At 33.2% G+C, this 14,508-nt stretch overlaps 1 protein-coding gene across 1 annotated transcript; it reads right to left on the bottom strand.

The window, feature by feature from the left end:
- Nucleotides 1-2,875: 2,875 nt before the first annotated feature.
- On the bottom strand, nt 2,876-13,635 carry LOC139501616 (oocyte zinc finger protein XlCOF22-like). The gene is made up of 5 exons (XM_071290735.1): nt 13,548-13,635; nt 10,149-10,686; nt 7,959-8,123; nt 7,077-7,170; nt 2,876-5,367 (listed from the first exon to the last, which is right to left on the bottom strand). Exons 2-5 carry the CDS (start codon nt 10,653-10,655, stop codon nt 4,418-4,420), a joined length of 1,716 nt encoding a protein of 571 aa, XP_071146836.1. The 5' UTR covers nt 10,656-10,686; nt 13,548-13,635; the 3' UTR covers nt 2,876-4,417.
- Nucleotides 13,636-14,508: the final 873 nt, after the last annotated feature.

The raw sequence follows: 14,508 nt of genomic DNA, 5'->3' as shown, positions 1-14,508 counted from the left end.
GGCTTGAAGTTGTATTCAAAAGATGACAGATACTCGGTACAACTGACAAAAATTCATGGGTCATCTGTGGCTCATATATATTCCATAATTGTCAACTAAATCATGCCAACATCTAGAACTTTTATAAAAGAAAGGCGAAAGATACTAGAGGGACAGTCAAACTCATTGATTGAAAACAAACTGACAACGCTATATGGCTAACAAAGAACAAGAATGTGTCCACAGTACACAGATGCCCCATCCGCACTCTCATTTTCTATGTTTAGTTGACTGTGAAAATGGGTTACAAACTCTTAATTTGGCATTAAAATTAGAAAGATCATATCAAAGGGAACATGTGTACAAAGTTTTAGGATGATTGGACTGCAAATTCATCAACAACTTTAACCTGAAGTGGGACAGACGGACTTATGTACAGACCAGAAAACATAATGCCCATAAATGGAAAATAAAAAGACAAACAGACAAATAATAGTACACAAGACACAACATAGAAAACTTAAGACTAAGCAACACAAACCCCACCAAAAACTTGGGGTGATCTCAGTTGTTCTGGAAGGGTAAGCAGATCCTGCTCCACATTTGGCACCAGTCATGTTGCTCATGTTATTACAAATTAGTAAATAGTCACATTCTTGAAATGGGAAGGGGATTGTAGTTATGACAAAAGGAACATATCTGATATTATCTGTGAAACAGTTATTCCATAACGGTCAACCAACTTGTGATGGTGTCAATATCATTTACGAAGAAATGATTTAACTACACCATTTAGAACTCTCGGTTTAATAGCTTCCTTGTGAGCAGCAACCCTCTATCGAGGAAATCATGATAGGAAATACAATCCCAGAAGTATTGTATCAATTGGGAGATATACTATATATGCAGGCACTGATGGAATGTTGCTACATGGAAATGGAAAGTTCACAATTGGCATACTGAAATCATCTCTTTTGTTGTAAAGTTTTGTTTTCAACTGACCCTCATTTGCGGCATAAAGCAAACAACAATCAATTAATCAACTGACCCTCATTGTCAATTACTAGATTTAAGTCAAGACAGACCTAACTGTATCTGTTGTACTCTTCATTTCTATTCGATGGGATAGATATGTTCATATAGTCACCAATTTTTGAGAACAGCATCTATATAGCAGAAATTTTTTTTAAAGGATATTGCTAACTTCTGGTCTTTTTTCCTAAGAGGTTCCTGTATTGTTCCAGCCTAAAACTAATGAAGAAACAAGTTGGCAAGAAGAGGGGCACAATTGGTTCCCATTGGAATGCAGTCTTGAAAAACAATTCCTCTAAAAGTAACAAATACAAATACGTGAAATATGTCAGTCTTAGAGATTGACTTGAACATTACCATTAGGAATCCTTGGTTTTATAGCTTGGCTGAAAGAACATTTTATCAAATTAATTGGATTCAGAATGCAATCCCTAGAATATTGTATAGTCATTATCCTTTGAATTATTCAATCCAATGACTATCTTTATTGCAGAACATGAAGCTAAGGGATAAAGCCAGCTCTTTTCATTTCCTAAGAAGTTCCTGTATGATGTTTGTCTTCCACAAATAAGGAAACCAGTAATGATAAATAGCCAGGAAAAGGAGCACAACTAGTTCCCGTTGTATATGCTTGTCCATAGAAAATGTAGGTTAAATTGCTGTGGTTATGTATAGAAACCTGTATATTTCGCCAACTAAAAGATCTTCTACTGCCCCAAAATCAAAATAAGTAAAAACAGGAGACTGATGACAGATGAAAGTGGTAACAAAAGCTCTGACTTTAGCTCTAACTGGCTATTTTCACAGATAGGCTAAACATTTTGTGATAACTGCAATTGTTGAAAACCTTACAATTACTGCAATTACTGCAATTTGTTTTTATACTAAAAAAAAAAGAATACCAATTTTTATAATTTAATCTGTTAAAACATTTATTTATTGCCGTCTTCTTTTAATCCCCCTTGTCATTGCTCATAACACTTTCATTTAAAAATAGACAATGACTTGCAAAAAGTAAATTGTTTTGTTTGTTGTATTCATCCAAATTAAAATTGAAAAATGTTTGTTACGTTCAGAACTTCAACTTTTATTTTATAGACAACAATAAAATTCTTAAGATTGATTTAATTAAAAAAAAATCTTGACTTTTGGGTGAACAGTTTTCACACGTGGGTACAGGTAAGTAGGTCATAATCAAGGTAAACAATGGCAGTTTTATGGCTTGGGTGACCTTTCATGCATACATTTTTAAGATTAATTTAAATCTTTAATGCCAATTCAAACAATAAACAAGCAATCAATACCATACTAATTTTAATCAAAACAACAAGGTTCAATGGACACCCAAGCTGTCAACACATGGCCATTGTTGACAAAAAACATCAAACGAAACTGGCATAATTAAAACAATGAGAAAAGTATAATTATTTTATTACGATTTTTTATTTTAATATGACACAAATAAATATATTCAAAAATACTCTCAACTTTCTCACCAATCTGAAAATAGAAATGAAACAAATTACGGTGTGAGTTACAAAAGGAGAAAATATTCATGACACTATCAGGTCAGTAGAATAAATATACGTTTTCTTCAGTGTGCGCTTAATATTCAGGTGCGTTTTATGTAAGGACAAAAACAATCTTCCCCCCAAAAAACGGCCGTGCGGCTTATGAAAGGATGCGCTTTAAATTCGAAAATATACGGTATATATTTTGTGTTGTTGGTGCCTGTATACTTGAATTAGAATATGGTCATTTAGTTGTTGAAGGTTGTGGTTTACTCCCAACTATTCTTTTTTTTCCTCCTTGAATACACTGACAGTTATAAAACTGCACAAAGATTTTAACCTCAACAAATACATAAATAAGATGTTGTTTTAAGTATGTTTAATATTTCTTTATATCCTATCAGTTATACATGTATAAATAGAAAGTTGGAGGTTTGCATGTTTACTGTTTCCTCCAAAGTATTAACTTTTCTCTAACATCATATTAAAATAAATACAAAAAAAATAGTATTACTGTAAGATAATAATTTAACAAAATCACATAGTTTGAATACTCTTTAATGTTACCCTGATAACAACATGACAATCATCACAGAATAAATAACAACTTAGTCAAATGTATTAAGGTGGCCAAGGTTCATATGTACATAACACTACAGGGAGATAACTCTGTAAAATCAGCTGAAAGTTTTAATCAAAATTATACTGTTAATCAAGTTTCTCAATGATCAAAATATGTGTTAGTCAAACTGATATGTATATATCGAATAAAATTTTCGGATAAGTATTTTTATATTTTAATATTTTTATCAAAGGGTCAAAGCAAATATTTTGTCATAATTTTATGAAAATTAAAGAGCTAAAGTATTTTTATTCAAGTATCATCTTAATATTCTTTTGGCATATCGTATTAAAGTATTTTTGATCTTGACAATGCAGGAATGTAAGTATAAAAAGGTTGCCTGATGTGGAAATATATCATATAACTTTAAATAAAACAAAAACAATATTTTGATTAACATAAAACTTACAAGTGTGTTTTTTTAACACATTAATTTTGCATTGTAATACATGTAATACATAATGTCTGGATTTAAAATAAAGGGGTCTAAATATTTGTTTTATAATCATTAAAAATAGTCAATGACAAGCGATTTGTCATCAGTAAAATTAAAACTCTGACTGACAGTTTAAAATATGTATAATGTTAGGGACATAGTAACAACTGATAAATAAATACAGTTGTTATGGACAATAAATAGAAGTTTTAATTTAAAATAAGCCTGTAGCAATTCAGAAAAATAACCTGCTATCAATAAAGTAAGTATTTATTAATTTGAAAATCTTTTTTCTAATAATATCATAGGCAGATCCAGGCCCCCCCCCCCCCCCCCCTTTCGTTGGAACAATTTGGTTCCTTAAATATAGGGAATCACTGAAGCACGACTGGAGTGGGCCCCCCTTAGGTCAGTCAGCACACACCCAACCCCACCCCCCTAGATTTTTTTATTTAACTTTCTGTGAAGTTATAATGGTAAATTGCCATGATAAGCAAAATTATATTCCCAAACATTTTCTTGTCATATGTAAGTACATGTATATGGATATTATATATGGGCTTTAAAGTTTATTTTATCAAGCAATTCGTGTAGCTTAATTTCCTCATAAAATATTTTTTCAATACTGAAGTAGAGCAAATATTTCTATACGCTTTTGGCAATTGAACTTTATTGCAGGGAACCAGTAGTATGTGTCAACATTGAACTTTATTAAAGGGCACCAGTATTACGTGATTGTCAATATGACACTTTATTACAGTGAACAAGTGCTTTGAGATAGGAATAGGAAACTTGAGAAATTGTACAAAATGAAAGTAATGAATTAAGACACTTATTTTATGTTTCATGTGAAGCTGCATGTACGCTTGCTTTTTCCAAAGTATCAAAAACTACAGAACAAATTCCACACATGAAAACAGCTTCAGAACTATTAAGCTCAGTTGTTACAGGTTCAGCACTATTTCCCAATGTGGATATAATTGTGGATAATGTTTTATTGGAACAATTGTCTGAATGACGTTTGAGAGATGATTTAGTGGTAAAGATTTTACCACAACTGTTACAGACATATTTTCCTTCTCCTGTGTGAGTTATAAAATGTTCATCTAATTTGGCTCGGAATGAAAATTCCTTTTGACAAACTCCACATTTAAAAGGTTTGACTGGTTCATGTGTAATGAGATGTCGCTTAAGTCCGATACGGTGAGCAAACGAACAAGAACAAATATCACATTTAAACGGTCTATTTCCTGTATGCGTGTTAACGTGATCATCTAACGTAGCCTTGTTATAAAACTGTTTTTTACATATATGACAGGCATGGGGGAGATTTTTCTCTGATTTTGGTTTGTGTGACTCCATGTGTAATTTTAATTTATACCGTTCTAAAAATTTCCATCCACATATTTCACAGGAATGTTTTTTATTTCCGTCCGAATGTCGTTTGATGTGCATGCTGAGGTAACGTTTCAAAGCAAACTCCTTCCCACATATAAAACATTCATTGGGACCATGGCTTTCTTCCACGTGCTGATTTAGAAACTTACTGCTCTGAAAAACCCTTGTGCAGAAAGAACATTTAAAACTTGACAGTTTCAACATTTTTGGACTTGGATATTTTCTATGTGTCTGCTTGCAATGTTCTGTAAGTTCTTCATGAGTTGCAAAGGTTTCATTACAATCCAAACATCTGATTGATACGGATCTTTGGTTGACCTTGACATCCTCATCTTTTATTGGTTGTTCTGAAATGTCATCTTGATGATCCATTGTGGAACTTTGATCTTCTGTAATTCAAAGAGGCTAAATTACTGTTTACACACAAAATAAAATAGAAGGATAAATGATTAGATTCCAGCAGTAAATTAAACCTTGTTTATGAACCTTGTTCCCCATTAAGAGATTAATGTACAGTAGTAAATCAAATATGATGTAGTCCTTGTTGCCCATTAAACAGACACACAAGCCATATCATAATGTAAGGACCCCCCCCCCCCCCAAACCACCACCACATATCTTTTCCCCTTATTGCACTACGCATGGTAAATGTACATTTTATACAATCACACAGTCTTACCCCTAAACTATGCATAAAGAGCTTTTGTCTTGCATGTACTAAAATCATTCCAATACTTTTTTTCTTTTTTGTCTTGCCTTGACTGAGTCAAAAAGCGAGACATAGGCATGCTGCTTCCATTGTCGGAAGCAATGACGGCGATGGCGTCAACAATGTTTTAGTTTGTGATTAGGTAAGTTTTATGGTGAACCACTAGTAGTAGTTCAATGATTGGTATGCAGATGTATTACCATTGCCACATATCATTGCCATGGAGATTATTTGGCTCTGCCCCCTCAGTCATGGTCTATTGACTTTAAATGGTTTGCATTATCAAAATTACAAAAAGGGGAAATATACCTCTGTGATAACAGTTTATTCATAATGAAAATATCATACAATCCTACAACTAATCTAGATTTTGTCTTTTCTTTATTTAGGTATGTCTAACATGAGAAGCCAATTCATGTCTACTCACATTAACTCTGCGATTTTTTAATGACTACAAAATCCTGGACTTATTTAAGTTTTTTTTTCATATTATGGATGTACCTCTGTGTTGCAAAAAATTTGTCTATCCAAGGTACAAAAGTACAAAATGTTATAACTAAAAATAGTTTGTTCTTTTAACTTTTTATTAATATCTCATGAGAAATGAAGGCTTCAGAGCAAAAGCAATAGGATTTTCATTGTAATATATAATTTATATATCAAAGGGCATTATTATGCCGCATAACTTGTTAAAAATATGATAATAACCTATTTTTAAAAGTGCTGACATTAACCTTTGACATAATTTTTGTTAAATTCTGGTTAAATTCTAGTTTCATAAAATTCTGGCAAGTAGTTTATCATACGAGAGAGCTAATGTAACAATGCAATTCTCCATATTGATTTTTGCACTGTTCTGCCCTAACGATGCAATTTTCCATAAATTTAATGTTTCCAATGAACATAACTTTTTGAAAAATAATTGATAGGTACTGATTTTCGAAATCATCCATGACATTGCTGATACAATGAATAAAGCTATCATATAGTTTTAAAATTCTGGCACAAATTGTTCACATGAAAGCACTAATGATGCAATATTCCATAAAAATTCCATTGTAATATAAATTCAAATCATTTAAAAATTCTATTGAACTTGTCCAAGACATTGCTGAAATATACCTATGATACAAGTTTCATATTAATCTGTCAATATATGTACAAAAGAGCACTAATAAAGCAGGACAGATGCATGTCTGGTTTTTTCATGATCCCTGCAACATCTTACATGGTGGACATAAACGGGGTATTGTATCACAGTGACACTCCAATGATGAAAGACATGAACTTCTGTCAGCTTCATAATATGGTCTCATGTGACTATCTAGGTAATTTGTTTATGCTGGATAGGTGACAGAACTCACTAACATGACCTGTAGTGTAAAATACCTGAAGATTTATCCTGATCCTCAACTATATATAGAACTCCAGCAGCACTGATATTAGTCTCCCCATTTACAGGACTTGTATTGCAGTGCAGAACCTGAAAAATATACACTATATGTTTAACTCCTCCAGAATTTTGCGTCTGTCCCAAGTCAGGAGCCCCTGGGTTTGTTAGTCTTGTATGATTTTTAATTTTAGTTTCTTGTGTATAATTTGGAGTTTAGTATGACGTCCATTATCACTGAACTAGTATATATTTGTTTAGGGGCCAGCTGAAGGACGCCTCAGGGTGCGTGAGTTTCTCGTTACATTGAAGACCCATGGGTGGCCTTTGACTGTAGTCTGCTCTATGGTCAGGTTGTTGTCGCTTTGACACATTCCCCATTTCCATTATCAATTATACTAAAATATGTTTTCTATTCCGTGTGCTAATGTTACATTCAACTAAATCAATATTTTTTAATTTAATCACTTTTTGTACTAATACAGATGTAAACATATAGGTACATTTTAGATATAGAGATTATGCATGGTATTAATAACTTTCAATAACCAGTAACACTAAAACATACATGCTGTTCAGTGGTTCAGGTTGTTGTTTGTTGATGTTCAAAAGTGTTTCTAGTTTATCGGTTTTTATATAGATTAGACCGTTGGTTTTCCCGTTTGAATATTTTTTCACTAGCCATTTTTTGGGACCCTTTAAAGCTTGCTGTTGGGTGTGAGCAAAGGCTCAGTGTTGAAGACCAAATTTTTACCTAAAATGGTTTACTTTTACAAATTATTATTTGGATGAAGAGTTGTCTCATTGGCATTCATACCACATCTTCTTTATTATATGTAGCTTAAAAAGCATTTAAGGGAACCAGTTACATTTATACATACCTTTAAAAGATTGTGTACTGTATTAATGCCTTTCAGGGAACCAGTTACACTAATCTCATCACTTTGAAATTCCGCTACAACATTTGATGTTTTACACAAAGATAAATATTTATCTGTACCAACATTTGGTTTTCTTTTAAAAATTGCTGTCACTGAATCAAAAATCTGAAAATAGGATGGATATAATATTGTAATGGAGGGCATTATATAATTGTACATGTACAATAAACATTGAAGACATTGGAATCATTTGTAAATATAGCTCAACATGCAGACTTCTTATACATTCAGGTATTTCACATCCATTTTTTTATGGAAATATTCTTTATAAAGCACAAAGGTGTCAGTATTCACCTCAAAAACTAACAAAACCTTTGAATAGACTGATTAAGAAGGGATATAGTTACGATACTGTTGTCAGGTCATTAAAGATTGCATATTTTGGCGTTAATATTGATTCACTTATAGGGTCTTTGAATCAGAACTAAATACATTTATTCAAAAATCAGTTGTTGGCATGACACGGGTTATGTTCTTCTCATATATATTATGATGGTATGATACTAAACCCCTAACTGGAAGGATTGTGCCTGATGTTCATATGATGAAATCATAATCTTTCAGTCAGTTTAATTGAAGTCTGGAGCTTGCATGTCGGTTAACTGCTAGTAGTCTATTGTTATTTATGTATTATTGTCATTTTGTTTATTTTCTTTGGTTACATCTTCTGACATCAGACTCAGACTACTCTTGAACTGAATTTTAATGTGCGTATTGTTATGCCTTTACTTTTCTACATTGGCTAGAGGTATAGGGGGAGGGTTGAGATCTCACAAACATGTTTAACCCCGCCGCATTTTTACGCCTGTCCCAAGTCAGGAGCCTCTGGCCTTTGTTAGTCTTGTATTATTTTAATTTTAGTTTCTTGTGTACAATTTGGAAATTAGTATGGCGTTCATTATCACTGAACTAGTATATATTTGTTTAGGGGCCAGTTGAAGGACGCCTCCGGGTGCGGGAATTTCTCGCTACATTGAAGACCTGTTGGTGACCTTCTGCTGTTGTGTTTTTTTCTATGGTCGGGTTGTTGTCTCTTTGGCACATTCCCCATTTCCATTCTCAATTTTATTGGGTTTTTTTAAGTCATGCATTGATTGATTTATTGATGTTTAAATCAAATTTCAGCACCATTGCCTATTTCGTTGCAATCAGTTTTTTGGTGTAGGAACGTGAAGGCCACAGACCTTCGGCAGGAAAACTGACAATCCTACTTAATTAAGATTGGAGTTGAGCACACCTGCCACATTTTTTAAGTTGCAAATCTTGTCAGTAGTTATCTTTAGCTCTTTGTTACTTTTCTCTATATTAGAAGTTGTTAATTTATATATATTTGATTGTTTTATTAGTTTCTTTATAGCTGGGGTATATCCAGGTCATTTTGTTCACTCCATCATCTGTAACACAATTTGTGTTCCAATCTACTAGTTACATAATTAATACAATTTCAAGTACATGTATTTGACCTTTGCAGACATTTATCGTTCATGTATTTTGCTGACGTTATATAATTGCATTATGCAGATGTTAATAACATTGTCAACTGACCAACCTAGTACATGTATTACTTAATAGCTAGACTACTATATACAACTGTTGACATTTATGGCCATATTTGAACTTGATGGATGGCCCCTCTGAACTATATAAGATCCAGCTTTGGACTCGAACAGGAAGACAGATTGGTACCGGAGATTCCGCCAAGGTCTCCCCCCTCTTGGGTAGGCTGGAAATCATGCGCTTAATATCCGAAGTACTCCATCAGGACTGAACAGTTATACCACTATACGATCACGTGCCGGTGTGATGAGTTATTGAACATTAGAACAATTCAACTTTTAAGACAGTTTGTGAACATTCGAACATTTGAACTTTAGAATCTTTCTTGACTTTGTAATTACATAATAAAATATTTAATCATTACTGACTTCGTCACACATCATGACATTGAATAGTGAAATACTGTAAAACCATATATTTTTGGAATTGCTTTATTCAGTGTTTAGCCCTTCCAAGCTGACTTCTATGCAATTTTTTCACAAATTAAGAAGACTTTATATTATTGCCAATAAGACAACTATCCAACAGAGTCCAAATGAGGCGGATTGAAGAAATTATAGGTCACAACCTTACCTCCTTTTCATTTGTACTGCAGTGTGTCTCTGTAGCATCCACAATTTGAAGCTTATGTTTAGAAGGCCCATCTTCTGTAGTAGGAATTACTTGTTGTTTATGCCTATTCGACAGGCCAACAACCTCTGGACTTGACTTCATTATCTGGATATTTGGCTGGGGTTTGTTTGATGTGCCAGCAACCTCTTGACCTAGGTTCATTATCTCCACATTAAGCTGGGGTTTGTTTGAAGGTTCAGTGATCTCTTGACCCGACTTCATTATCTGGACATTAGGATTACCGTTTGACCGATCAATACGGACTGCAATTACCTTCTCTTGGTTGCCCTGACTAACATTCTGAGACTTTACATAAATCTGAGTATTTTGAGATGGCCTTCCTGGTGAAGTGTTTTGTGTACCTTTGATGGTCTCCTCCTGAGTACCTTTACTGGTACTAGTGTTCAATGTTAACAAACTTCTGGCAGCCATACTGGTATTGTCCTCCTCTAAAGCTGAAGGTTCCATCTTTTAGTTTTCGATACAAATCTTTTAAATGCTGCAAAAGACAAAAATTTTATATGGTCTTTATTTCAATATAGTAATCCACAATTCAATTTCAAAAAAATCAGCAAAAGAATCTATGATCATGAAGTTTACCGATACATTTAGGATATTTTTTTTTAGAGTAAAGATTAATAAGTGAGCTCATTTCAACAATACAATGTAGCAGCCACCATTTAACATTCGATAGAAATCAACCTTAAGAAAGTCATGAAGTGAAGACTTTGATTGATAAGATGAACTTTGGTCTGTTTTGAAAGGATCTCATAACAACTCGATTACAGTTATAGACTTTGTATAAGAGATTTTTTCAACCCATAAAACATGTAGATCTAAGGATGTATTGATATTCATTTCCATTGCAAAAAGCCTATGATACTGGTCACACTTATTTTTATACATGTATACAGTATTTATATAAAGGAAGGAATGCCCTTTACCATACAGTCTTTACCATCAGGCGTTAAATGGTCATATTCAGCTACAGTTTGCTGACAAAATGGTTAAATTTTTATCGAGATTTATTATAATATATATCATTATTCGTCAGAGTTCTCAAAAAAATATCTATTATGGAATGTGTCCATAGGATAGATGATGCACCCACTTGCATGTCATATAAAGTTATAAAGGGATCATAACTGAAGAACGCTAAAGTGACACTTCTGAAATTTGTAATTGATCTGAGTTTTGTGGTAATAAGTATTGTGTATAAGTTTTATAACATTTGGTTGTGGCACACTTTTAAATAAGAGAACGGAAACTAAAAAAAATCAGCAATTTTTTGTTTGTAAAGACGATAACTCTAGAACAGTCGATGTGACAGCACCAAAATGCAATCTTACTCTGTGTTTTGTGGTAATAACCATTGTGTATAAGTTTTATAACATTTGGTTGAGGCAAACTAAAGAGAGAGAAAAAAAACCTAAAAATTCCATAATTTTTCCATTTGTTAAGGGGCATAACTCTTAAACGGTTAAATTGACACGACCAATTTGCAAACCTGATCTGTGTTTTGTGGTAATAATAACCCTGTTTAAAAGTTTCATAATATTAGATTGAGGCAAACTAAAGTTAGAGAACAGAAACGCCAAATTTTACAATTTGTAAAGGGGGATAACTCTAGAACAGCTAAATTGATGCAGTGATATTGTTGGCTTTTTTCAAAACTACCTCTACCCTTTTTTATTGGGAAAATATGCATAATTTTCAACAAATTAGGAAATTTAGAATAAACCATGAATTTGACTGAAACTTTAATTTACAGACCCCCTTTCAAGAGTCAAACCCTGCTTTGAAAAAAGACCCCTTTTTGCCAGTGATGATACATAAATAGACCCCCAAATCTGCACATATAGCAATTTTAGCCCTTTTAAATACCTTTTTGTTAGGTGTGAGCCAAGGCTCAGTATTGAAGGCCGTACATTGACCTATAATGGTTTACTTTTTAAATTGTTATTTGAATATATGAGAGTTGTCTCATAGGCACATACACCACATCTTTCTATATCTATGTAAAATGTATAATTGAGTGTTTTTCAGTTTGTATTCATGCACATTTACTACTGAGACTGCACTGTTTGGGAAAAAGTAGTCTTTTTGGGAATAATTTTAAGCCATTTTTTTCAAATTGGTATTCTTCTCCAGGGGAAAACCCCTTTGTTCTCCATAAATTTAAGGCAAACAATATCACTGTTGATGCCACCGAAATTCAAACTTGATCTGTATTTTGTGGTTATAAGCATTGTATATAAGTTTCAAAGCATTAAGTTAGAGAAGGGAAACCAACTTCAGGACATCTCCAATAATCCAAATAGGGAGTGTACAAGGACAAGGATACTATTGTATCCTCAAAGTTATCGAGGGGGTTCTTCCGATAACAGACGAATTTACCAGTATAATAGGGTCAGATCATAATATATATGATGAATTTGTATTACAAAATGTATGTATGCTTTTCAATGGAAATAGTTTTCACAGTGACCCATCGATTTCGGCATTTTGACTTTCATTTTCAAAGATAATCACGTGACCACGAGAAAACAGTGATGATTTATGCAAATGACCATAATGTAATACCTCGTTCATTTACGATGCAAGTTATCTAAATGTCCGAGAGCTTCCGATTGTAACGTGGTTGGCTACTAAATGTTAAACATCGATCTCCCATAAAGGAGGTGAAAAAATACAAATATTTGCATATTTTGAGTCTCGAGACCACAAACTCTCTCGTAACTTGACGTCCATTTGAAAGTGAAAGTCAAAATGCCGAAATCGATGGGTCACTGTGAAAACTGTTAAAATATGGAAAAATAAAGGTTCGCAGGTACGTGAAACTTACATAAATGAAGAGATAAATGAAAAATGAATAGATTGATGCCCGATTTATATAATTCCAAGGCCGTCAGTCGGCATCAGAAGCGACGAAGCAGCGCATCTATTTTGGGTGGGCAAATATCCACTTTTTGATATGGGACAAGCTCTGACGTCCCACGGCCCCAGCTTGTCTGGCAAAACAGCAGTTGCACGTCAGAGTAATCTCGGACTAAAATAATTATGACATCTGGCAAGGCTTTTCTAATTTTTTTCTGGGACACCTTCCTACGACGACTTAGGAACTAAGCCTATGGAAGGCTTCCCAGAAAAAAATTAAAATAGCCTTGCCAGATACGTACATTTACATGTATCTTCATGCTTTAAAAAAAATATCGTTATAAACGTCATTTTGCACAATTTTTTACCCATTACAGCCCTCTTGTATTAATTTTGAAAACGCAGAATCTGGGAAATCATGACGTTTCCCTCAGTCTTTAGGAATTATGTAATCTATTATTCTTAATTATCAGAAACACATACATGTGATGTAAGTTGGTTCAAACGTGAAAATTGGAGTCAGGCAACAAAGTTGAGTGTAATTCTACTTCCTGTTCGTTAATCAAAGAATATCTAACTACCTTCAATTAAAAACCAAAACATGGTCAAAGACGGCCATGAATTAGAATTATCTCCCTTGAATCAGATTTTTTAGAGGGAATTTAATGAAAACAAAACCCTGATTTAAGTACAAATAATACATTTGTATACAAAAGAAAAGACACAGAATGTCGACTATTCAGTATGCTATTTCCTAAATGTGTTTTTTTATATATGATTTTTTTTTATGAGCCGAATTGTGACTTTACTGAATAAAACACTATTGTACAACAGAGACATATATATATAGTTCTATGATCTTCTATAAGTCTTTGATTATTTTTTATTTTTGTATTCAAGAACTAACACAGATACAAAATTCGACAATCGATTGAATAAACAGTTTACCAAAATTACTATCTATTAAAATAAGCAACCCTGTTTTTTTGTGGGTTTCGTGCCAGTGTTGTTGTGCCCCAATTTGTGACTCACGCATCTTTGTCAATATAATGGAATTTGATCCGACTGTCGTACAAGTGAGAGGTTAAGCGCCATAAAACCAGGTTCAACCTTCCATTTTCTACATTTAAAAATGTCTGTACCAAGTCAGGAATATGATAGGTGTTGTCCGTTCGTTTGATGTGTTTTATTATTTGATTTTGCCATTCTTTCCGTTTTGAATTTACCTCGGAGTTATGTATTTTTGTTATTTTACTTTGTTTTTGTATAGTCAATCAATTGACTAAGTACGGCTGTAGGATGGTCAACCAATCGTTTATTACTTTCATGACGTGTAGTCCATTCAGTAAATCTATCTAATCAAACGTTTATGTTTAAAGTTAATTGTATTCAATCGTTACAATTAAATAATTATGAGTCGATCAACTCAATCAACTCAATTAAC

Source organism: Mytilus edulis, chromosome 13 (genome assembly GCF_963676685.1).
Source record: "Mytilus edulis chromosome 13, xbMytEdul2.2, whole genome shotgun sequence".
Classification (NCBI taxonomy): domain Eukaryota; kingdom Metazoa; phylum Mollusca; class Bivalvia; order Mytilida; family Mytilidae; genus Mytilus; species Mytilus edulis.
The sequence above is the reverse complement of the archived record's forward strand: the minus strand, read 5'-3'. Positions and strand labels throughout refer to the sequence as shown.

Excerpts from the sequence above, each read along its gene's own strand:
- LOC139501616 (XM_071290735.1), bottom strand. The coding sequence starts at position 10,655 with ATGGAACCTTCAGCTTTAGAGGAGGACAATACCAGTATGGCTGCCAGA. Across the intron at positions 8,124-10,148 it reads GCAGTACAAATGAAAAGGAG|ATTTTTGATTCAGTGACAGC; the intron begins GTAAGGTTGTGA and ends TCCTATTTTCAG. Across the intron at positions 5,368-7,076 it reads GGATCAGGATAAATCTTCAG|AAGATCAAAGTTCCACAATG; the intron begins GTATTTTACACT and ends TTTGAATTACAG.